The sequence below is a fragment of the Parasteatoda tepidariorum genome, chromosome 2 (genome assembly GCF_982258835.1).
Source record: "Parasteatoda tepidariorum strain Cologne lab strain chromosome 2, Ptep-v5.0, whole genome shotgun sequence".
NCBI lineage: Eukaryota > Metazoa > Arthropoda > Arachnida > Araneae > Theridiidae > Parasteatoda > Parasteatoda tepidariorum.
The window spans coordinates 106,957,412-106,981,462 of NC_141756.1; the positions used below are offsets into that span (position 1 = coordinate 106,957,412).

Genomic DNA, 24,051 nt, shown 5'->3' on the forward strand with positions numbered 1-24,051 from the left:
GTTTTAAAAAAAATTACATTAACCACCAGTAGGAACAGTACTGCTTCTATGTATTCTTATCTTTTACAAAGTTTATTTCATTTTCAGCATAAAAACAGTATCAAAATTCGAGATCGGCAAATAGACTTAACAGTTTGGACAAAAAGAATGCCAGGTAACAAATTTAACAGTTTAAATAATATGGTTGACCCAAACCCCCCTCTATGTCTCTACAGAAATAAACAGGTACTTAACTTGAGCAAAATGGCCGAAAAAAATAATTAAAGGCATAACCTTGAGACAACATGCACAATTTTAAGAAAAATTAACAATTCACAAATTAGCCCATTTAATGGCAGTTATGTACAATGTGTCATTTTACGTAATTTAAAGAAAACTAAAATCTTTTCATGTCTCAAAAATAACCGGGTCTTTCTTTTTCAGTGGTTCTCATAGTTTATTACGGATCAAAACCAATGAAACGGCCGACATGGTTTTTTAAGAAGAAAGTCACGTGACCATCCCAACATCAGAAGCAATTGTTCACATTAAATGTAAATAAAGAAGATAAAACTTACACCCTTTTAAACACATGCACAAGTCAATCATTCAATGATAAAGGAATATTTTTTTAAAAAGATGCACCAGACGCTGCAAATGTTTCTTTATTTTACAAAACTAGGGACAACTTTGTTTAAATTGCACAGACAATTCATTTTTCCTACAGTAAACTCGGAATAGAGATCCAACTGATTCCTTAGTCGCATCAGGATTCATTACACAAGTTTGTGTCATACACAAAATAATTGCTTTCGAGTCTTTACCTAAGTAAAATAATTCAGAGCATACGAATCATGAGTCACAGAATCTGTTTCATTTAGCCTAGTGAAAAAGGATTTGACAGAATGTTATGCTACACCTTTGCCTTCTACTTCGTTTACGTCATCACTTTGTTTCCAGTTTTTAATGGATTCTTCGGTGATTAGGATGTCGTAGAGGATGTCGAAAATCTGCCTAAGAATTCCTAAAATATAAAAGAAAGTTTTAAATTCATTCAACAAAGTAACAAATGTGTTTGAAAAAGAATAGAAACTATTTCGATACCACCAAAGGGTTGCCACAGAAAAAAATGAGCAAAATAGTTGCTTTTGGTAGCCTAAAGCATGAAAAAAGATGCAAAAACTATGAAAATAATTGCCTAAATAAGAAAAAGTCTTTTTTCAATAATATGACTAAAATTTCTATTCATTATCCATTTAGTCAAGTTGGTAGCAAATATGATAATTTTTAAATAAATGTTAGTGTTCTAAGACTAAATTTTTACATCAAAAAAATAACTATATTTTCAGAAAATTAAGTACTTTTAATAACTAGAATTCAATCAAAAATCCTTTTTCTAAAAGGAAAATTCTTCATTAAAATTGTCTTCATTAAAGTCTTTTTTCTAAAAAAAGTTCCCTTTATCACTAATTGATTTAGGAAATAGTAATAACTCAAACTCAAAATTCAAGCATTGTAATATCATATTAAAAATTAAATTTTTTTTTATTTTATAGTAATAACCACTGAAAAGGTGATCCAGATACAAAACAGACTTATGGAATATATGCAAATTGAGCACATTAAAAAGTGATGACTCAAATTTGCAATTCAAAATTTTCAATATCTTTTATTTTTTTGAATTTTTTTTATTGTGTTCAGAAGATCTCACGAGTCACAGGTCGTCAATCCAATTTATGCTTAAAAAATCGCTAGGAGTAGAGAAAAGTCTCCCAAAAGTCTCCTTTTCCTGAAAATAGTTGCAAATAGCCACATTTTAGCCGCCTGTTGCAACCTTATAACAATACTTTCGTTTCATGGGAAGAAATTCATTTCAGCGTTCCTTCAAAGTAAAAAAAAACTAGACTTTTACAGGAAAATGTCAACAAAACAAGAGACTATATTTCTGCTATAGAATTTTATTATCTCTGGGCATGGCCCATACAAATTGTCACCACTATTGCTACTTTAAAACCCAAGATATGCAGAAAGGCATCAAAGAAAGTGTCATGGAATTTTCCAAAAGCGAACTGGAAAGGATTTTCTCTCCTTTCGGATGAAAAGCTTCAACGAAATTTCAATCTCTCTATCCATATTGATTGAAACTTTTAACAATGTGTCCACTATGCTGCCGAGAGAAATATTCCAAGAGGAAAGCTCAAGGTGGTATACAAGTGTGTTTGCACTGATGAACTAAGGGATATCAAAGCAAAATGTGATCGTCTTAGAAGAAAAGCTGAGTTTATGAGAAAAACGTTCGTGGTCACCTGTCGTAGACAGGCAAGTATCTTTAAAAGAAAAATCATTTGGAAAAAACGTAAGTCTCTTGAACATTTTATTAACAATCCCATGATCAGCCAAATGGCTGTGCAGGAGTGTTTTTCATTTGCAATGTCTTCATTTTTTATATCCCTGTGGGTATTAAGAGAACAGCCTATGTTGACAAAATTACTGTGATCTGTGTCGTTGTGGAACAATTGGTAAGCTTTCTAGACAAACTCAATTCTGTTGTCATTCTTTCCAACTCATTAGCAGCTCTTTACTCAGTAAAATCTATGCACAGTCCCTTTTCTGGTGATACATTAAAATGTCAAATCTCAATAAATTACAACAACTAGGAAAATCCGCCACTCTGCAAGGGATCATTTCTCACTGTGGAATTGAAGGCAATGATATGGCCAATGATTTAGTCAATAATAATCTGGCCCCCTTTTCAACTTTAAACGAGTTCTCAAAGGAAGAGTCTTAGCTAATTTTTAGAAGCAACTGATAGAAAGAAATTCTATCAAAAAGTGAACGGTTCTCGAGCCAAATAGCATCCTGCGGAAACTAGTAGTTGGTGCACCGGAGTACCTGGCCAAAAAGGCCGCCTCCGTAAATGATATGATTACAAACTGAATCATGAGGCCGGGATAGCCATGTCCGAGAGTTCGTGGGTTCGAATCCAGCCGGCCGAAGATTCCCCGTGTAGTAAATGGTGACTGATGCACGTTAAATCTGTCTATTCGCCAAGTCCGCCATGTTCCCATAACAAATCAATACCTCTGGGGGTACTGTATTGGAGATCGATCGTTCTCTGATTCAGGTCAAAATTACGATCTGTGGATGAATGAATGGATGCGTGAATGGGTCCGCCCTATGAAACGTGTGCGTGGCTGAAGAAGAATTTTTGGCCATAGGATGGCGCCTCTGAAAAACAAGAAACGCACACTTTGCCTTAAATTTGCTCAGTTTCACCAAACAGGCTTTCCCGTGTGGCAAGTGGCATTAGAAACAACAACGCAACAAACTGAATCAAAGGCCACTGATGTTAAAATTATTTGGATTAGTAAATTTAATGTTTAGCATCCCAGACTGGCCGCGTCATGAGGCGTGGCTCAGTTCAAGCTCTTTGAGGAACATAAATTTCCTGTTTCTTACTTATACAGATTCAAGATGGCTTCTGATCGATATTGCTCTATATGTCGAGACCAATTTGCAATGGATGGCCGGCACGTTCTTCTTCGCAGGGCAGTGGTCTCCGTGGAGCAACTACTACTGCTGAGGAGCGACTCTGGAAAGTGAGGTGTCGAATGAGGAATGACTGTTTTTTAATTTTTATATCTTAGTTCTCTTGAGTTGTGTTATTTTTATTCTCTGTCAATCCCCTCTGCTTTAGAAATAAAACAAATATTTCATTCATCAGACGTACTTTTCATTAAAGAATTCAATAAATCTTTTTCGATATAAACGTTCACTTGGCGAAGTTTTAACGCAGAGTTCAAAATATACAAATATATGAAAAAAGATAAATAGTATTTTGCATAAGACTCTGAAAAATTAAAAAACTCAATGCAACATAAAGCAGAAAAAAAGTGCCAAACTTTTTTTTTTAAAGAAAATGTATAAAAATTTTAAATATATTTAGGCATTTATAAAAACAGTGGTCATTTTTGTGCTATGAGAGATAATTCCTTTATAAAATTACGAAAACATCACCAAAATTTAATTTTGTTGAATATGATATAAATTTTTATTTTATTTTCAGTTTTGAATATTATACGTTAAAACAGTTTTCATTTTAAAAGATTCCTGGACATTTTATATTATCAATGATTTTCAATGAAAGTGCAAATTTTTGTTAATACGTTTCATATTATAAAAGTAATTAACACAAAAAAAGCTATTTATCTCAGCTTTCTCTTGTAATGAAAAAAAATCATGATTTATAATTGCATTAATTAACGAATAGTCAATATTGTTCTTTGCTGAATTTCTTTTCCATTGGCCACAGAAAGTGCCAGAACTGCTAACTCTCTTTTTTCTACCCAGTGGGCACCTGTGGCGAAACCACGGCGGTGGAGCAGCGTCGCCCAAGTCACGCTACCACAACCCGTTTATAGGGCGGTTCACATTCACACACAAAGGAGAAAGGACATAGAACACAGATAGAGAGAAAGAAACATCCATGCCTGCCTTGCCCGGGATTCGAACCCAGAACCTTTCTGATGCAAGGACAGTTCCCTGCTCCCTACACAGGCCGGCCGGCTTTTATATATATATATATATATATATATATATATATATATATATATATATATATATATATATATATATATATATATATATATATATATATATATATATATATATATATATATATATATATATATATATATATATATATATATATATACACAAATTAACATGAAAAACATGAATAAAATAAAAATAAAAAACTAAATGGTAGAGAAACAAGAATGGTATAAGCAAATAGTCGTTGTCAAGACACATCTAATTGCAATAAATAATGCGATATTTCTGAATAAAGAATAATTATCCTAAGATAAAAATTATTCTTTATATGTGTCGATATCGCAAAAAACCTTATTTTGAAAAAAATCATGAAATAAAAGAAAAATGTAAAAGGAAATCAAACTTACCGGCGTGAATTAAAACGCGGTTAAGGTTTAAAAGTACAATAATAAAACAGTTAACAAAAATCGCGAAGATGTAAAATATTGCTTATAGCTTGAATCGAATATAATAAAATTAAAAAAACATTTGATCGAAGAAGAAGAAAAAAATGTTTAGGTAAAATATTAGTGCTGCCATCTATGAGAAACAATTAGTAAAAAGGTAATAAAATTGAAATAATACTAAAAATTTTTAACGGATTGAATAAATTAGCAGTCTTAAAAAAATAAAAAATAAGTAAATAAAAAAATAAATAAATAAATAAATAAAAAAATAAAAATAAAAAATTAAAAAAAAAAAAATTCATTAATAGGGAAATTAATTTAAGGGGACAATGGACGTTCAAAATACGAAAAATCCTTAAAACTTTGGGTTTTTGTTTTTTGCGATATTAAAAAAAATCATACTTTTCTGAATAATATACAGCAAACAGAATTCAAATTGGAGCTCTTGTTAACGAGTTATAAGAGTTTCAATTTGTATGTTGTAAGTCATTTGCATTGAAAAATATAGATTTTTCTCAGAATAAGATTTTTGGACGATTTTCCATCTTCGAGAAGTTCCTTGTGCATCAATTTTTGCTCTATTGCTCTGAAATTTTTTTCAGGGATTATTTGATGTTTGTTCTAAAGATAGAGCTACAATTAGTTAGCATTGCACAAAAATTTGTGTTGCTAATATTTAAACGAAAGTTTATGAATAGTAATTTTTTGATGAAAATTTAAGAGCTATGTGTAAAAAAACTTTTGATACACATTATTGCTCTATATTATACCTGAAACAAGTTAAATACATTAAAGTACTTATAACCTCCTTTTTTGTACAAAAATAATTTTGAAAAAAGCAAAACTGATGCGCAAGGGACATTTTATGTATTGCTAATTTATCGTTAATTAAAAATATACTTTTAGCTGTAACTTGAAAAATAATTAACGTTTTCTTAAAAAAAAATTATACACAGGCTTCTATTGAGCTTACCAATATTCAATAAAAATTTCATATGGCTAGGAGGAAAATTAAAATTTTTGGTTTTGAACGTCCATTGTCCCCTTAAAAGTCAGTCTGTCAGGATAGAAAGCCGTTTATAGACTCATCCTTCATTCATAATTTTACAGAATACACATATCCATCTTTCATAGGGTGACTTATTTAAAAATCAGAGCCTGCATACAGGAATAGAAAACCGTTTATAGGTTTTATTCTTCATTCATACAACCTTATATAATTTTAAAGTATACACGTATCACCTGCATTTATTTGGGGTGGTTCTTTACGAACCAGAGCCCATTCCACTTATACAAAAATAAAAATAATTAAATAAATAAATAAATAAATAAACTGTTTATTATACTGGACAATTAAAATTAAATTAATTTTAAGAGGCTACAAATATTAAAAAGTAACTAAAAAATATTTAACTAATCCAGTATAAAAGGTCATACATCCAAACTATTCCGTCCAGTGGCTTTAGGAATAGTTTATCATAGTTAGTTCCTACCTTGAAAATATATATATATATATTACATTAATACATATTACATTAATACATATTACATTAATAAACAAAATATATATACCTATATATTAACATAGGCACATAGCTTGACTTATTTCTTTCTTTACACATTATGAACCTTTAATTGTTAAATTTTAAATTCAGGAACAAAATACATAGCTAAACTTACATGCATCCAATCTTCAATTGACATTGGTGTGGTAGGCTTTACTTTAGTAGGACAAATTGTAAATTCCAATTTCTAAAAGAAAGTAATACATTATAACTATGCGACTTCAAAATGTTTCTTTTGACACTTGCTTATTAAAACCACAATACGTACATGTTTTAGAATAAATTCATCTACTTTAGCATCATCTCCTAAAAAGTCCGTCCACTGTAGCTTAGATTCCCGCCATTGCTGTCCAAGTTTGATGGTTCCCTGATCAAATAAATTTCAATGATTAACCTAAAACTAATTTGGACTCATTTCTTAAATCCAATTGTGAACAAATAGAAACAATTTCTTAAAGATAAAACCAGTGATTTATAAATTTTTGTTAACTTTCTTTATCCCAAGCTAACAAAGCATTCATCACTACAATAAAACCTCAAGTGACCATTAGGAAGCCTATTCTGGATAACCATATTTAATTGTTATAACAATTTACAGTTACTAAAAATCTAGTAAATTTAGTTGAACTGTGAAAGTGAAAATAAGTGACAGATTTTCTCACTTTCAGAAATTCTGAAACAAAATGCGCCAACCACAAAACATATCAGATACTGTAATATTCAAGGGAGCCGGCAGAATAATATAAAAGGGGGTGCAACCCTCTAACAAACTACCGCCCCCCCCCAATTTTTTTTAAAATTATCCTGTTATTACATATACTTTCATCTGTTAATTTTTTTCAAGATGCATTTCTTCATTGTTAATAAGATATTTAAAAAAAGTACGAATTTCTTGTACTTTCTCGTTCTTGTTAATTTCTTGTACAAATTTTGCCACAAGAAACTGTATTGATGGCACTTGCTTAGCAACTAACTTTGAAACACAAATAACTACAAACAGTAGTTTCGTATACTAACGTGTTTGTGCACGTTTAACTTTGGTATTTATTGTGCTGATGAAGTTTTCCAGTTGTGAGAAGTCAGTTTGTGTTATACTCCTTTGTTAAAGTAAATAACTAGTAGAAAATATAATATTATTTATATTTTATTAAATGAAATTTAAATATATAGCTCAGATATCTGCCAAATTTGTGCATGCTCAGTGTGCATAAGAAAAGAATCAAAGATGACTCAGAATTCATTGAAAAAGTTATAAACAGATTTGAACAGCAAACAAGACGATTACAATTCTTGTTTGATTAAACAATATTTTAATTGTTATGTTTCAACAATTACTTAAGTATTTGTTTTTGAATAAAAATATTTTCAATAAAATTTTTTTATAACAAAATTGTTTTTCTGTTTCTCTTTAATTGTTTGAAAAAAAAGCCAGGGGTGCAAGTGCACCCTCTTGCACCCCGCTGGCGGCGCCCTTGGTAATATTCCATATACCTAATTATTCACCCGTTGTGTAGTTAGGAGGCCATATCTACACAAGATTTAAATGTGGAATGTGCATCTTAAATTTTGAAGTTTAATCATTATATCATTCTAGGAGCAACAATCCAGTCTTCACTTTGAAACTTATAACTGTTCATGTTTTATTCAATAATAAAATAGATTTCATATACCATCTTTCCAAAGGAATGTTCTGAGCAATGCAGATTTCATATTGTAATATCAAAATTTTAAAAACCATATAAAAGAGGTAGCAACAGCTAACTCAACCACCGAAACACAACATGGATTTAGAATGGAATTCTTGTTTATCAAGAGTGCCTAAAGGTGACTACGTAACCCCTTCCCTGATTATCCCGAGTTAACTCGGGTATGTATATATTGCAAATATTTATTATCCCGAGAAAACTCGGGCGTAGCAGGATCGTTTTCTTTTATCACGTTTATACTCGTCCGGAAGGAAAAAAAAATGTAGTAATAATCTGATGTGATTGGAAGTTTGTTTTGGGAGTTTTTCTATTGGATTATGGGACTGCACCCGTGTTTTGTGCGATTGTGTATACGATGGTTGCTGAATTTGCAAAGAAAAAAAGTGTAAAAAAATTGCGTATCACTTCACTGGTGTTTGGAAAGTATCACTTCGTGTTGCCCCTTGTTTTATATAGCCAGTACTGAAAAATAATTTCTTTAAGAACGGGAAAAAAAAATACTTTGCTCTCAGACATTTCTGTTAATTCTTTCGTCCTCGAGTCACTTTTTGCTTCTGTCTTACATCTGTCTGCGGACATTTTCGAAAGACGGAGACTTGCACTCGCGATGTGGATTTATCAGCAAAAAAATGATAGAAAAAGACTTATCTATATATATATTTCTCCTACACGGCGACAAAAAAAAGCCTCATTACAACTCCCCGAATGGCAACGCTAGAAAATCGACCAATGATTGCCGCTAAAAATGTCACATGCCAAATCTAGTTGTGGTGGCTCAACATATAGCGCTTTTAAGAACGGAAACTGAGCTAACCAGAGTGTAAAATATTATGTGCTTATGCGCATCGTATTTTTTGTTAAATAATTTATTTATTATATATCAGTTTGTAGATGGTAACCAGAAGAGTTTTGTGGTTGCTATGGTGACTAATTAGAATGTTAATTGTTTTTTTGAGTGAGTGTGAGATTTATTTTATGGAACTGCGATGCTGTAATTTTATTGTTTAGTTAATAAATCTTCCTTTTATATTGAACGTGATAGTAGTTTCCTTAATTATTTGATTCGAAGTCCTTTGAGTTTTATTTGAGGTCAGTTTATTCTGTATTTTTTGCCAAAAGAGAGCATTCTCACCAAATGAGATTTCATCCGAAATTCAATGTTTTGTTTATGCAGGTTTTTCCATTGCAATTCACTTATTTCAATTTTTAATAGACTTAATTATAGCCAAAATTTTAACCTTTTTAAAAAGATATCAGTTTTAGAAATTTTATCTTAAGATTTTATACTATAGCACATTTCTAATAGGTTTAACGAATTACATATCATTTATTTGAATTCAAATTTATTTTAATGACTTGGTATTTACTAAAAAGACGTAATTTAAAAAAAAAAAAAAAAAAGTTGTTATATGAATTTGAATGATTGTTTTGAATTCTTAGAATTTTGTGCATTTGCAATGTACCTAAGTTAGTAGCGAGCGAAGCGAACTTGGTTTGCAAAGCAAACCATATAAGATTGCGTAGCAATTTTCGGAGGTTGGCGAGCGTTAGCGAGTTAACTACAGAGCTTAACTACCACTAGTTCTACATAAAACAGAGGGAAAAAATTGGATAACAAGAAAACAAATTGCTAACTCTTCTTCTAGCTGCACAATGCAGGGTTGCTGATACCAACAGTCCAGCTGTCTGGGAAGGAATACAAGGTTTTAGGACATCTTTAAGAACGCCTAGAGTAAATTTATTATCTTCTAGAATAGGCTCAAGGATCTCTCCAATGTACTCCCATATCATGGGGAAATCTAGTGCGAACTCATCTATCGACTCTAACACAACTTCGAACCTAAAAAATAAAAAAATTATGAAACAGGGCACTGTAATTAATAAGGAAAAAGAAATTAGAAGAAGATAATTGGCCTAGGACAGTTTAAAGTTGAACACACCTTCAAAAAGGGTTCACACAAAGAAAAGCAAAGGAGTCAAAGATTTTGAAGTCTTAACTGATAATATATGTTAAGTCTATTAATATACACTCTATAACAAAAAAATCAACGCTCCAAGAAGGAGTTGTTCGATTGAAACCAAAATTGGTGGATAGGAAGACAATGTACAGAATAGTTAATGATTAAAATTTTAGAACAATTGAATAATTTATTGCAGAGTTACAGTAACAAGTTCAATAAGGTGTTGACCCGCCTCTAGCCACACGGCGTGGCATACACTGATAAAGTCCAGGATGGTCTCTTGCGGTATTTCCTGCCAAATTCGATCCAATTGTCGAACGAGGTCATCAACATTCAGTGCCAGATGCAATCGCCTTCCCATAATATCCCAGACATGCTCGATGGGAGAGAGATCTGGTGATCTGGCAGGCCAAGGAAGAGTTTGACAAGTTTGCAGACAGTTCATAGCAACACGCGCCGTATGTGGTCTGGTATTGTCCTGCTGAAAAAACAGCCCAGGGCGTTGCAAAAGGAACGGTAGCAAAACAGGTCTTGATGTCGTCGACGTACCGCTGGGCAGTAAGTGTACCTCTAATGACGACCAAAGGGGTCCGGCTGTCAAAGGAAATGGCACCCTAGACCATAATGCCCTGTTGAGGGCCGGTGTGGCGTGCAATAGTGAAGGCAGGATCCCCCCTCTGCCCTGTGCGTCTCTAAACACGTCTTCGATGATCGTCAGGACACAGTTGGAAGCGGGATTCGTCGTTAAAGACTATACGTCCCCAGTCGGCATCATTCCAGCCATATCTGTTCAAAACATTCATGCATACGAAATTTCAAAGCAATCGGATGATTGCTTCTTGGTGCGTAGATTTTTTTGTTATAGAGTGTATATACACATAGCTGCCAACATGGATAGGAAAAAATCCAGTAGATAATTGTTGAATGATGTACTAAATATTTTACACATAGGGAATTTTAGGGAGTCATAAAAATAGAAAAACTGCAATATTTTCCAGTTATGATTGACATTCAACACACGTGAAATGTTATGTATTATGTTTACTCATTTCGAATATTGATAGGCATTTAATTCATCAAAGATAGTTACGATTTGTTTTAATTAATTTAAAAAGAGAGTTCTGAATAAAAAATAAACTGAACATTTTAGAACAAAGAAGGTTTTGAAATGATTTTTAATAAGTGAGGTTCACTTTATGTATTAGTAATACTTATTTAATTATTCAAGCAATAATCTGTGCAAAAATTCTATTTCAATAGGGATTTTCTTAGGAAACTTACTCAATTTTAGGGAATTTTCTAAAATGTACAAAAACCAGGAGAATTTTAGTAAACCAGTAGAAACTGGCAAAATTCAGTAGAGTTGGCAGTTATGCATATACAGCTATGCATATACATGTTTATATATTTTTTACGCCGTGGGAAATATTATAAAAAATATTGTTCTATTCAAAGGAAAAAGAACTTTATATAAAATTTAAGCAAAGTTCTATTCTTAATTCTTAACATTTTATTACATGCATAAAACACACTGCTTAAGGGGAAAAAAAACGAAAAAATGTCATTACATCCCTTTCAAACTCAACTATGCAGCAAACAAAAAATAATTTATCATGGCCGTTTAACCATTTAAAAATGAATTAATTTTTTTTTTAAAATTTATGCAATTTTACTTTAATGTTCTTGTGGAGTGAGTAGTTAACAACCATGCCAACCTTCATCTATGAAAAGGTACCCCAGCCTAAAATCGAGTTAACATGTCTAATATATACTAGTGAATTGGGAATCTATTTTTGTAGTAGTAGATACACTACATACTGGACATATTGCATGGTTTTGAGCTACCATCAATTTTCTGATAAATTCCAAACTTAAACCATTTTTTTCTACGAATATGAAATTTTTGGCAGACATTGCAACAAATTGAATCATAGGTTTTAAAATGCCCACATTATAATGTACGTTGATTTGGAATTACGCATTTGAGGAGTCGCTTTTTTGCATGGTTTGTCAATGCCTATTTTTGCAGTTATTCCTGTTGTTGTTATTGTCGTTTGACAAGTGCAGAAAAGTATAAGTCAAATGGGACCGAAGGCATGGAGCACAGCCCTGGCCACATCTCCTACTTTTTCGGAATAAAGGGTGTCATAGCAACAGTTGAGGTCGATGTTGAAGAGGGTATTCCTAATTAGCTTGATTAATATTGAATTAATTTTGATTTTTAAGTACTACTTTGTCTTGTGGGGGGAATTTTGAATCTAGCATTTGAAGAATCATTTTTTGATGCACTCAATTTGGGCCACTTATGTTGTCTACTTGGTTTTGTCGATCACATTTTGCTTTAAACAGCTATTATTACAGATTTCCACTGATAGGAATACCGTTGCAGTTCGAAAATTTCAAATTTGGATAATCACTTTATAACAAACTTTTGTTCTGACAATCCCATATTAAACATTTAAAAATCCATGATTTTTCACACCGTGACTCGTAATCACCAAACTCTGGATCTTGTTACCGTGATTTCCAAGTTTTTGTTAATACGAGGGTTATTTCCGATCAAGGTCCGATTGGTCGCTAAAAGAAAATCACAGCCAGAATCAAGAAAATTTTATATGGAACAATGTTACAACATTAAGCTAATTTTCGACATAATCGTCGTTTCGATTCATACATTTGTCGTAGCGTGGTATCAAGTTTTAAATACATTCATCATAGAAAGCAGCCGTCTGTGTTTTCAGCCAATTCTGTGCGCTGGTTTGCAGTTCATTGTCTGAGGCAAAAGTTTGTCCTCCTAGCCAGCGTTTCATGTGAGCAAAGATATGAAAATCTGGGTGAGCCAAGTCAGGACTGTATGGTGGGTGATCAAAAACTTCCCATCCAAAACTTTGAAGGAGGATCGTTGTTGCAACTGCAGTGTGCAGCAGCGCATTATCATGAAGAAGGACACGGCAATATTCCTCTTCTCTTGTTCTGAATTGCCCTTCAAAGACGTTGAATAGTCTTGCTGTACGAAGCTGTAGTGAGCCGTTGCTCCACGTGGCATAAATTCCACCAAGAGAACACCTTTACTGTCCCAATACACTGTAACACTGTAGCCATACACTTTTTGGTGGAGAACGTGTGCTTGAACTTCACTGGTTTGCGACTGGGGGAGTAAGAATGCATCCACTGTTTGGATTTCTCTTTCATTTCTTCAGTTTCATAATGGACCCATGTCTCATCTCTTGTGACAATTTTGTCCAAAAACTCATCTCCGTCGTGATGATAGAGCTGGAGGAAGGTTAATGCGGCGCCCATTCGTTGAGTTTTGTGATGGTCAGACAGCATCTTGGGAACCCATCTCGCGCAGAGTTTGCGGTACTCGAGTCTTTCACTCACAATGATATAGAGAGCTGACCGAAAAGTTTCCGGAAGCAATTCACTCAACCCAGAAATTGAGAATCGATGATCTCCGCGAATCGCCTGATCCACGCGCTAAATAAGATTATCGGTTGACACTGATTTCCTTTCCTGGCTTCCTGCATCATGAACGTCTGTGCGTCCAGCATCAAAGTTCCTGTTCCATTCCCGCACTTTGCTATCACTCATGAACTCTTTACCGTTCACGTTACTCATTCGTATATGACTTTCGGCTGCATTGCTTCCTTCAGCATGTAGAAATTGAATGACTGAACGCAATTTACATTTGGCGGGAGACTCTATTTTTTGAAGCATGTTTATGTGCTCCATACGTACTAAAAATTGACAACCGCTAATCCGCACTTTCCCCTGTGAAACTATGGACACAGCGCAAGACGTCTGCGCACTGATCTAGCGGATTTTCCCTTAAGTTTTCTTTAGCGACCAATCGGACCTTGAAAAAAATAACCCTCATATAACAATGGAAAATGAATAAATATTGAAAGTCTGGTAAAAATCACTAACAGGTAGAATTTAGCAGAAAAGCGAAGGATTCTCTTCCTGTATTAGTTATAAAAAACTTAGCTTTACCATAATCTAAAGAGTTTTTAAGGGATATTTAGTAACTCGATATTTTGCAATTTTTGTAGTTTCAAGTACTTCTTAAGGAGTTTCAAAGGTATATAAAAACTGTGTGCACCTTGCCTAAGGGAAATAGCTTGGTAAGTACTGAAAAGATGCATTTCAAAAAATAGCTAAAGGTAATTCTGTGCAGAAATTATTGAGATGCTTGACAATACTGTAAAAAATAGTTCATAAGCAAAGCATTAAAGTTTTAGCTTTAAAAACTTTTGATGCTCAACTTGATTATCAATAAAACAATATTTTTTTTTAACCAAACCAGCTTAATAAACTCACTTTTCAAATTGAAAATTAATAAAAAAAATTCTGAACCTACCCTTTTTTGTAATGGTCGAAGGTGATAATATTTTGTTTGACTAAGTTAAAAAGTAGTTGGCCAAGGGAATGGCGCGCTTGACTAGAGCGCTCTAGGACTTGGTTGATTGCAGCATTAATGAACAAATGGATTGTACTAGGAGAAGCAAGCTCCGTGATACACCTGATTGCTTCCTAAAAAAGTAAAAATAAAATTATTGACTTATAAATATATATTCTCAGAGATTAGAGGTTAGTAAGAGGGAAGGATCCGAATTCAAAATAAATTATATGCAAAGAGATAACTAATTTTTCGCCAAACACAAAAATTTAAAAAAAATGATGAATGTTTTTTTTTACTGTATTGAGTAAAAGACATTTAACATCACTTTTCCATTTAATTTAATTATGAGAAAACTACCAATCAAAACTTGGAAAAATCCTTAATATTTAAATTGTTAGCGAAAATTCTTCCCTAATACATTCTTTCAGTTTTATAATGAAAAATTATAACTATAATCTAATATATATAATTCTCTTATGTGGCTCCCAAATTTTGGCTGTATTTCTTTTCCGCCGGTAGCAACGTTTGCTTTGTTTTGTTTACGTTTTGAAAACAAAGCATTCTGCCTTTTAATGATGTGTTTCTGATTAAGAATTAAGGATGGATTTAAGAAGAGCTGTGAAGTATTATTGCAATAACAATCGTTGAAGAATTTTTAGAGAAAGTGAAACTCCCGAGGAAGCCAGCTATCACCGTGCCAATCACGTAGAGGCGGACAGGTTGCGACGTGCAGCACGTGATCGTGGTATCGGCATTTGCGATATAGCGTTACTAAACGGAGCATGATTGCGGGTCGATGACTGAAACTTGCCAATATTGCTCTGCACGGTATTGGAAGAATGAGGAAAACTCTAGCAAACGTTATATGAAATGTTGCCATGGTGGTAAAGTACAGTTGCCAGATCTTGGAACTCCAAGATCTTCCGACCGGCAATTCATCGGACTCAAAAAATTATCGATCTCACATAAGGGAATACAATGCTGCTCTTGCTTTTGCTTCTATGGGAGCACAAATAAAGGCCACTCCAGGAACTGGGCCATACTGTTTTCGAATCCATGGCCAGATCTACCGTATGGTGTCGCCACTTTATGCTGACAGGGAAAACAATTCTGGATACGGACAGTTATATATATATGACTTGAGCGAGGCTACAGAGAGAAGAATGGGAAGAAACGAAAAGTGTTTAGAAATTTTTATGGAAAAGTTGGATGATATATTGCGTCAAGTAAGTCCCTTTGCAGATTCTTTCACCAAGATACATCAAATTGTTCAAAGTAATCTAATAGTTCCCGTAAAGATGGTTTTTATGGAGGATGGCAATCTGGATTTGCGGAGATATAACAAACCTACAACCACAACTGAGGTTGCTGCTATTTTTGTTGGGGATGATGGGGAACCCCCTGCAAACCGAGACATAATTATCTATCCAACATGTCAATTGTGAGAAAGTTTGGTAGACCTGACCTATTTCTCACATTTACGTGCAACCCCAAGTGGTCAGAAATAAGTGATGCTGTAGGGAAAGGTCAGAAGATAGACCAGATGTTGTTGTCCGTGTGTTTAAAATGAAGTTATCTGAACTTTTAGAAGACATTTTAAAGCGAAACCTGTTTGGTGTTGTTGTAGCTTATATATTTGTGATAGAGTTCCAGAAACGGGGCTTACCACATGCTCATATATTGTTGACATTAGATGATAGATCGAAAATCCGCACAAAAGATGACATTGGCAAATTTGTTTGAGCTGAATTGCCAAATCCTAATACTGAACAACGCCTGTATGATATCATAACAAATTGCATGATCCATGGGCGGTGTGCCCCTTTGAATCCTAATTCCCCGTGCATGAGAGATGGGGAGTGTTCAAAAAAATTTCCTAAGGAATTCAATGAATGTACTGAAGAAAATGTTAACGGATACCCTGTATATCAGCGTAGACAAGAAGAGCCTGTCAAAGTGAGAAAATATGAAATAGACATCAGATGGATTGTCCCATACAATCCCTGGCTTTCTAAGAAATTCAGTGCACACATTAATGTAGAAGTATGTGCTTCTGTCAAAAGCGTTAAGTACTTCTACAAATATGTCTACAAAGGTCATGACGCTGCTTCTATCAGGTTTACAACTGAAAGCGGAAGACTTGACCATGATGAAATAACAACATTTTTAGATGGTAGATATGTAAGTGCCCCTGAAGCAATTTGGCATTTAAGTGAATTTAATATGTCTGACAGATCTCATACAGTCATGCGTCTGGCAGTTCACTCACCACTCCAGCAAATAGTGTTCATGGGTGGGCAAGAAGCTCAAGCAGCTGAACAAGCTGCTATCAAGTGTACAACCTTGACAACCTTTTTTGAATTAAATAAAACGGATAATGAAGCTCACAGCTACACTTACTCTGACATTCCCCATCACTACGTTTTTGACAAAAGTGGAACAAAATGGAAGAGGCGCCAGCGAGGATCACAGCAGGTGATTGGAAGGATGCCTGTAGTTAGTGCTCAGGACAGTGAAAGATTCTATTTAAGAATGTTGTTACTCAGATGCAAAGGAATCGTTGGTTTTGAAGATATCCTTACTGCGGACGGAATGCTGTGTACTTCTTTTCAAGTAGCATGTAGGAGGACAGGACTTCTGCAAGGAGATGAACATTGGAACCAAACATTAAGCGAGGCTGCAGAAGCACAATCTCCTAATAAGTTGCGGATGCTGTTTGCCATAATATGTGCGTTCGGGGAAGTTGAAGATATTCCTCAACTTTGGGAAACACACAAGGATGCTCCTTCTGAAGATTTTCTTCATATATATGCTGAGAGTACTGGCATACAGCACGCTTTATCAGAGATTAATAAATTGCTGCAATCATACAATTTAAATTTGGACAGGGTGAAACTTCCTGCAGTTTCATTATCACTGTTTGGCCCATCATCCTATGATGCTTTACAAAAACAGGAAAATGCAGAAATATGTAAAAAAAAACTTAACACCGAGCAGAGAGAAGTTTTTGAGACAGTCTTATCAGCTGTTTACAGTAATGATGAAGATTCCTCTAAGTGTTTTTTTCTAGATGGACCTGCAGGAACTGGCAAAACGTTTCTTTACAATACTCTTTTGTATACTATTCGAGGGAAAGGGGACATAGCAACACTCGTTGCTTCAATAGGCATTGCTGCAACTCTTTTGAGTGGTGGCAGAACCGCACATTCCGTCTTTAAAATTCCTATCATTTTAAATGCTACTTCCACTTCCAACATAAAACCTAAGAGTAAAGAGGCAGAAAGGTTGCTTAAAACCAAATTGATTATCTGGGATGAAGCCCCAATGACTCATGCTCATGCCTTTGTTGCTGTCAGCAGATTACTATGTGATATCACACAATGTGAAAAACCAATTGGAGGAAAAGCCATTTTGCTTGGTGGGGATTTTCGTCAAGTCCTACCTGTTACTTTACGGGGGTCGAGATCCTTGACTGTGGCAAGCTGCCTTAAAAAGCATCATCTTTGGTCGAATTTCATACAACTGACTCTCACACAAAATATGCGAGCTCTGGATACAGAAAAAGATTTTTCAAAGTGGCTTTTGGACGTTGGAGATGGCAAGGATGGGGATATTTTAAATCTCCCTGAAATCTGTTATCCTGAGTTTCAAGATCCCATTGCACTATTGTATGGAGATATCGATTTTAGAAATGTTACACCTCAACACTTAAAAGACAGAGCTATTTTAACAGCTACAAACGACATATCTCTGATCCTAAAGGGGGTTGGCGAGCGATAGCCCCCTATTATTTGTAAATTATAATTGAAAGTTAGCTCTAACATACCTCAAAATCATTATTATCTAAAAACTCATCAACTAGGAGCCTAGCTTTAATTTCCATCCGATCAATATTATATTCTGGACCTTTCAACTTATGTTCTGGAAAAATAAAAGGCTGGAGGTTAATAAACAATACTTTATCATCAACAGCTTTTGAAAAAGTTTATACATAAAAAAAATCACAAATAAGCTTAAAACAAAATAAAAATCGGAAATATTTGGATAAAACGTGAAAAATCAGAACTAATAACATATTTTAAATCGGGAAGTTATGTAAAAAAGGATTTAGGATTAAAAATAATTGATAGTTGATTTAATTAATACGTTTGATAAAAATGGAGAAAGTGTAAAAAAAAAAGTAGACCCTTACGGAAAAAATTGAGGTATAAATGAGGTATTTTTCAAAGGTATAAAGGAGGTTGTCACACGTCGTTAGGTTGAAAAGGGTGCAAATGAATACCTCAAAATCATCTCAAATATACCTTAAATATAACCCCTGAGGTATATATGCATCAACTTGAGGTGTTTAATTTCACATCTGTAACGAGGAAGAACACTTCAGGTTATTATAAATCAAACTCAGGTGTATTTTTCGACCGTTAGATAGCTTGACTTTGATGAACGTGAGGTGTTCGATATTCTACTTTAGGTTGTTGTTTTTCAACCTCAGGTATAGATTTATATAGTTGTTGAGGTATTTATTTATCTACAACCTAAGGTGTGCCATTTTACACTTCTGGTTATTATAAATCAACCTCAATTGTAATTTATGACACTTGGAGAGGTTATTTATTTCTTATTTACGTCCTGTGTTACATGTTCTAGCTTAGGCAATTATTTCGTAAAATGAAGTATATATGTTTGCATTTTTGGAAGTATTAATTCATCAACCTAAGATGCGACATTTTACACTTCAGGCTTACATAGCTCAACCTTAAGCAGATTTTTTTTTAATAATTACGAAGGTAATAATTCCCAAACGTGAGGTGTCATACGATCCACATGGTTAATAAGTTTTTAACTTCACTATGCAAAGAATATAATATGTATGGTTGGTCGGTTTCGTATGCTTGTTTAGGCAGAGGGGTGCGATAGTTCTTGTTTTACAGTGGCGCCATCGATGGCCAAGAATTGGATTTCTGCCACACCCATTCGTCACACCCGTTTATAGGGCGGATCCATCCATACATCCATTTATCCACAGATCATCATTTTGACCTGAATCCGAGAAGGATCGATCTCCAATCCAGCACCCCCAGAGGCATTGATTTGTTATGGGAACATGGAGGACTTTGCGACTCGAGAGATTTAACGTGCATCAGTCGCCATTTTACTACACGGGGAGTCTTCGGCCGGCAGGGTTCGAACCCACGAACTCTTGGACATGGACCCAGCGCCCTACCGACCAGTCTATATAATATATATAAAGATATTATATTTATTATATGAAGAATAATGCTTATCATTGCATATTTTCACTAGTAGAGATCTTTATTTATCAACCTGAAATTTTTAATATTAAATTTTCAGGAGTAATTGCTTCTTTGTTAAGTTATAAAAGAAAGTTTCGAACTCATAATTCTTTTGTAATTTTAATAGATTGAATTAAATCATCTTGAAATGAAACTTATCCGAATTCTGCAGTTAGAAAAAGTTATTTGTGGGAACTCATATTTTTAGAAGATAGTTGTCTAAGGTGCTTGAGTTTTTAAAGCTACAAAACTACAAATTTAAATAATTAGTCAACTGAAACTCAAACTACTTTCATTTAAAAATAAAATTTCATTCTTTTACAAATCAACAAAATTATTTTAAATACTGTTTCCATCTACCTGTTGAAACTAGGAAGTATTGGAACCTAAAAGAAAAAAAAATGAATTAGTAAGAAAGTCATATTTACAATAATAGTGGCAGGTTTTAAAATATTAGAAATTGTTTTTCTCATGATTGAAATTAACTGGATGAAATTAATTTTCTTTTTTCAGATAAATGGCATTCCACTTGTATCATTTCTATTCAATCCTCGCAGCTAACAAGCATGACAGGTACCACAGCCACAAAATAAAATACACTGAAGAAAGTACTACCATTAACAACATTTACAAAAATTCAAATATATAATTCCAATCTCATTATGAAATTTTAACACTTTTTATTTTCCTATACATCTGGTATCATTATAATACTTGTAAGTTTGATAATTAAATTTTTTTTCATACAAATCTTTAAACTCAATAATATATTTTTAAACGTTCTCTCAGACTTCACGAAACTAATAGCTTTTTTATAAATTTATAAATTTTTGACGTTGATTCCGAAAAGGACTTCCGCCTTTGTCAATCTTAAAAAATAGTTATTTTAATATTTATTTAATCAATGTAATCAAGAATCAACAATAGTTTAATAAATTAAAATTTTAACGATATGTGCCAATTTTCATGCATTTTTTACACTCAATCGAATAAAACTAATTACAGGCTGATAAGGAGCATTTGTTTTAAAGTTGTGAGCAATTTTATGGGAGTAAAATGTCTAAGGGAGAACGATTTGAAATAAAACTTTTAAAAAAAGTTGAGTAAAATATGTCCCATATAACTTATAAACTCATGTTTGTGAAAATTGAAACTCCATGAAGGACTTACGCGAGTGAACTGAAATTTTTAGGAAATGCAAAGTAGAGCATGATATGCAAATGATTAGAATTTCAGACCCGTAGCGCATGCGTATGCTGAGCAGCGCTCTTTGAACGGCGGATGGATCCGAATAAAAAGACGGCTGTAGCCAAGCGAGTATGGTTATCAGTGGTTATCTGCTAGTGGTAAACGTTAGCTTAGTCATTACTAGACAACGGATTATATGCACTAAAAAACGGACAAAATATGCATGCAAATATGCACTAAAAAACTTGAATATATGCTCTTAAAACTAGAAATATGCATTTAAAATAGAAATTATAAGTTCAACTTATTTAAATACTACTACTTACTTTTTCCAACAAACACAGATAAAGCATTTTTTTGTTAAAAGGAAGAAAATCAAAATATTTCTTACTTGAATCTACACATTTCTGAAGAAAAAGCCTAAAACTGAAGTATGATAAATGAGAGAAGAAAAATCATCGCATTTTCCGGAAAGATTTTATTAAACTGAATAATTTTTGCTGCAATACACAACTAAGTGTTTTTCCAAATGTTCAAGGGTGAATTGATGTCGTCGGTCATCAAAGATCATTTTGAAAGCAGAAAATGACCTCTCCACGTCAACCGATGTTATTGGACAAAACTTGTACAATTTCGTACTCATTGGTTTTACTTTCTCTGGAAGTTCAGTTCCGTTTCCATTAAGAAAATCATTTATCTTCTTCACTGCTGAAAAACCCGAATTTTTGTTTTGAACGAAACACCATTTTTCTTTTACTTTCTTCCCAACTGAGTCTGGAAGAGCATTGATGCACTGTTGAATTTTTTCAATTTCGGATATGGCTTCAGCCAGGAGAGGACCTCGTGTTTCGAGCTTTGTTATTGCTCCACTTAAGAAAGAAAAGTGAGTGTCAATTATGGCCAAGTCCTTCTGCAAAGAGATATCCTGTAGTAATTCTTTTGTGACATAAACTGAAGAAGCACAGGAACTGTCAATTGCATCTAGAACTGACTTTATTGCATCAAAATTATTAGCGTAAAAACGTGCAGCTTCAATCCATGTAACCCACCTAGTTATCACAGGCTGTGGAGGTAGGGGCAAATCGGGATACATTTCTTTATACAATTTTACGCGCACAGGTGCCAAGAGAAAAACTGTCTTGATACTAGAAATTAAATCATTCACAGAGGAGAATACTTCTCGAACAGTCTCAGCCAGTCTGTGAACAGCATGAGTCAAACATGTAATATGAAGCATTCTGGGATAAAAAATTTCCAGTGCTGCTGCAGATTTGACCATATACGGAGCGGCATCACTGACAAAAATCAAAACAACTTCAGAACCATCTCTATCAGGCCATAATAATCTGATAGAATCATTGACAAACCTTGCTATGGTTGAATGATTGAGTTTTTCAAGGGCTTTGCTTGCTGGAAGATGTGGTCGAGCAGGAATATTATCCATTTTTCTACAAATAAAATGAGCAATATAGCGACCGCACTCGCACTTATCTGTCGTCTCATCGATTTCAATCCATATAGGGCCATCTCCAATATCTCGTCGAATATCATCCAGTACTTCGTTATATATCGGTTGAAGGTAGTTCTTTCTTAAAGTCGATTCATCGGGAATGATCTGATTGGTACAATATTTTTTTAAAAACTGTCTTAAGTTTGGATTATTTAACTTTTTTTAAAGGAAAATTGCTGCTTACTAAGGTTCCCAGGTAGCAAAAAGATATGATCTAATATCAGAAAGATGCAATATACTATTGCCGCGCTAGAAAACGCAATACTCTTGAATCCTATCTTCTAATAGTAGCATTCGAACTTTCAAAATAATCATCTATTTCATTACTTTTGGTACAGTGCCACATTTTTGCGAAAGGTTATCCCATATTATTAATAAAAAAACAATTATTTATGAAAGAAAACAATAAATGAAATATTAATAAAAATATCATTTTTAGCCAATATAATTTTATGCAAAAAAAACACAAGGTAATATTAGCAAGGCAGAAGTAGGCTGAGTTAAGGTTGTCTACAGTCGCTGCCAATAAGCGAAAGCAGAGAGCACGCCGCACTTTACTACAGGGCTTTTGCTATACTCAATCGCCGCCATTATCATAAAGGGTCAGCGAGAATGAAATTTTTAACTTCAAAGGTATTTATGATTCATTAATTTTTAGTAAACTTCATAAATTTCAATGATAGATACATAAAACCTTAAAGTAGTATCGTAGGTAATATTTTTCCTGTCGAAACATTCATGGATTCGTTTAATGATCTAATAAATTTATCAGTGAATATTATGATTGTGCTCATTTTTAACAATGCTCGGTCGTAGTAGTTGACTACTCTGTTAAAACGTATAGTCTGACTATAAATAATAAGTACTGTAGTTAGTTTAGGCTTGTAAAAACAATGTTTACTTGGTAATTCGCATCTGACAGAATTTCACTATAACAATGATAAAGATAAAAATTAATTTTTAGTAAACAAGTCTGCCATGTTAAAATAATTATTAATTAATCGGCTACTTTTCAGTTAAAACCATTACATTGTAGAATGCTTGAAATTTTATTCATGAGGCGAACACTATTGTTACATTATTTTAAATTTCCTGTTTAAAATATAGTAAAATAAGTTTAACATCTTTATTTTCATTTCTTAAATATAGACATATTTGCATGTTTTTGATACATCATTATTTATATTAATTTGTAAATGATTAAAAAATAAGCAACAATGTGATTTATTCAAAATGTGTTTACATTATATGAAGAGCAGTGCTGATAAGGAGTTACAATTTTTATTCAGGAAGTTCTTAAAAAAATGTGCATTTCCTATTTGCAAACATTTCCTATTTGCTCTATGAGCTTGTACAATGTGCAAAAATATTTTGATAGTTAGGTGTCATTGTACTTGATCTAAAAAAAATTAAAAAGTATTAAATTTGACGTTTTTGTATCTGTAT

The 24,051-nt window shown here is 33.4% G+C and overlaps 1 protein-coding gene across 4 annotated transcripts in view; it reads right to left on the reverse strand.

Moving 5' to 3' along the window:
* Nucleotides 1-631: 631 nt before the first annotated feature.
* The window catches only part of LOC110282887 (eukaryotic translation initiation factor 4 gamma 1), a 75,942-nt gene continuing 52,522 nt past the window's right edge, over nt 632-24,051 (reverse strand). For 3 of the 4 annotated variants that reach the window (XM_087157965.1, XM_087157962.1, XM_087157964.1), the window contains 6 exons: nt 18,440-18,534; nt 14,572-14,744; nt 9,886-10,090; nt 6,813-6,911; nt 6,660-6,731; nt 632-1,003 (listed from right to left, as the gene is read on the reverse strand). In XM_087157965.1, the coding sequence (XP_087014091.1) occupies nt 962-1,003; nt 6,660-6,731; nt 6,813-6,911; nt 9,886-10,090; nt 14,572-14,744; nt 18,440-18,534 (686 nt within the window). In that variant the 3' untranslated portion in view covers nt 632-961. The remainder of the gene's footprint in view (nt 1,004-6,659; nt 6,732-6,812; nt 6,912-9,885; nt 10,091-14,571; nt 14,745-18,439; nt 18,535-24,051) is intronic. The other variant, XM_087157966.1, reaches the window with a different exon arrangement.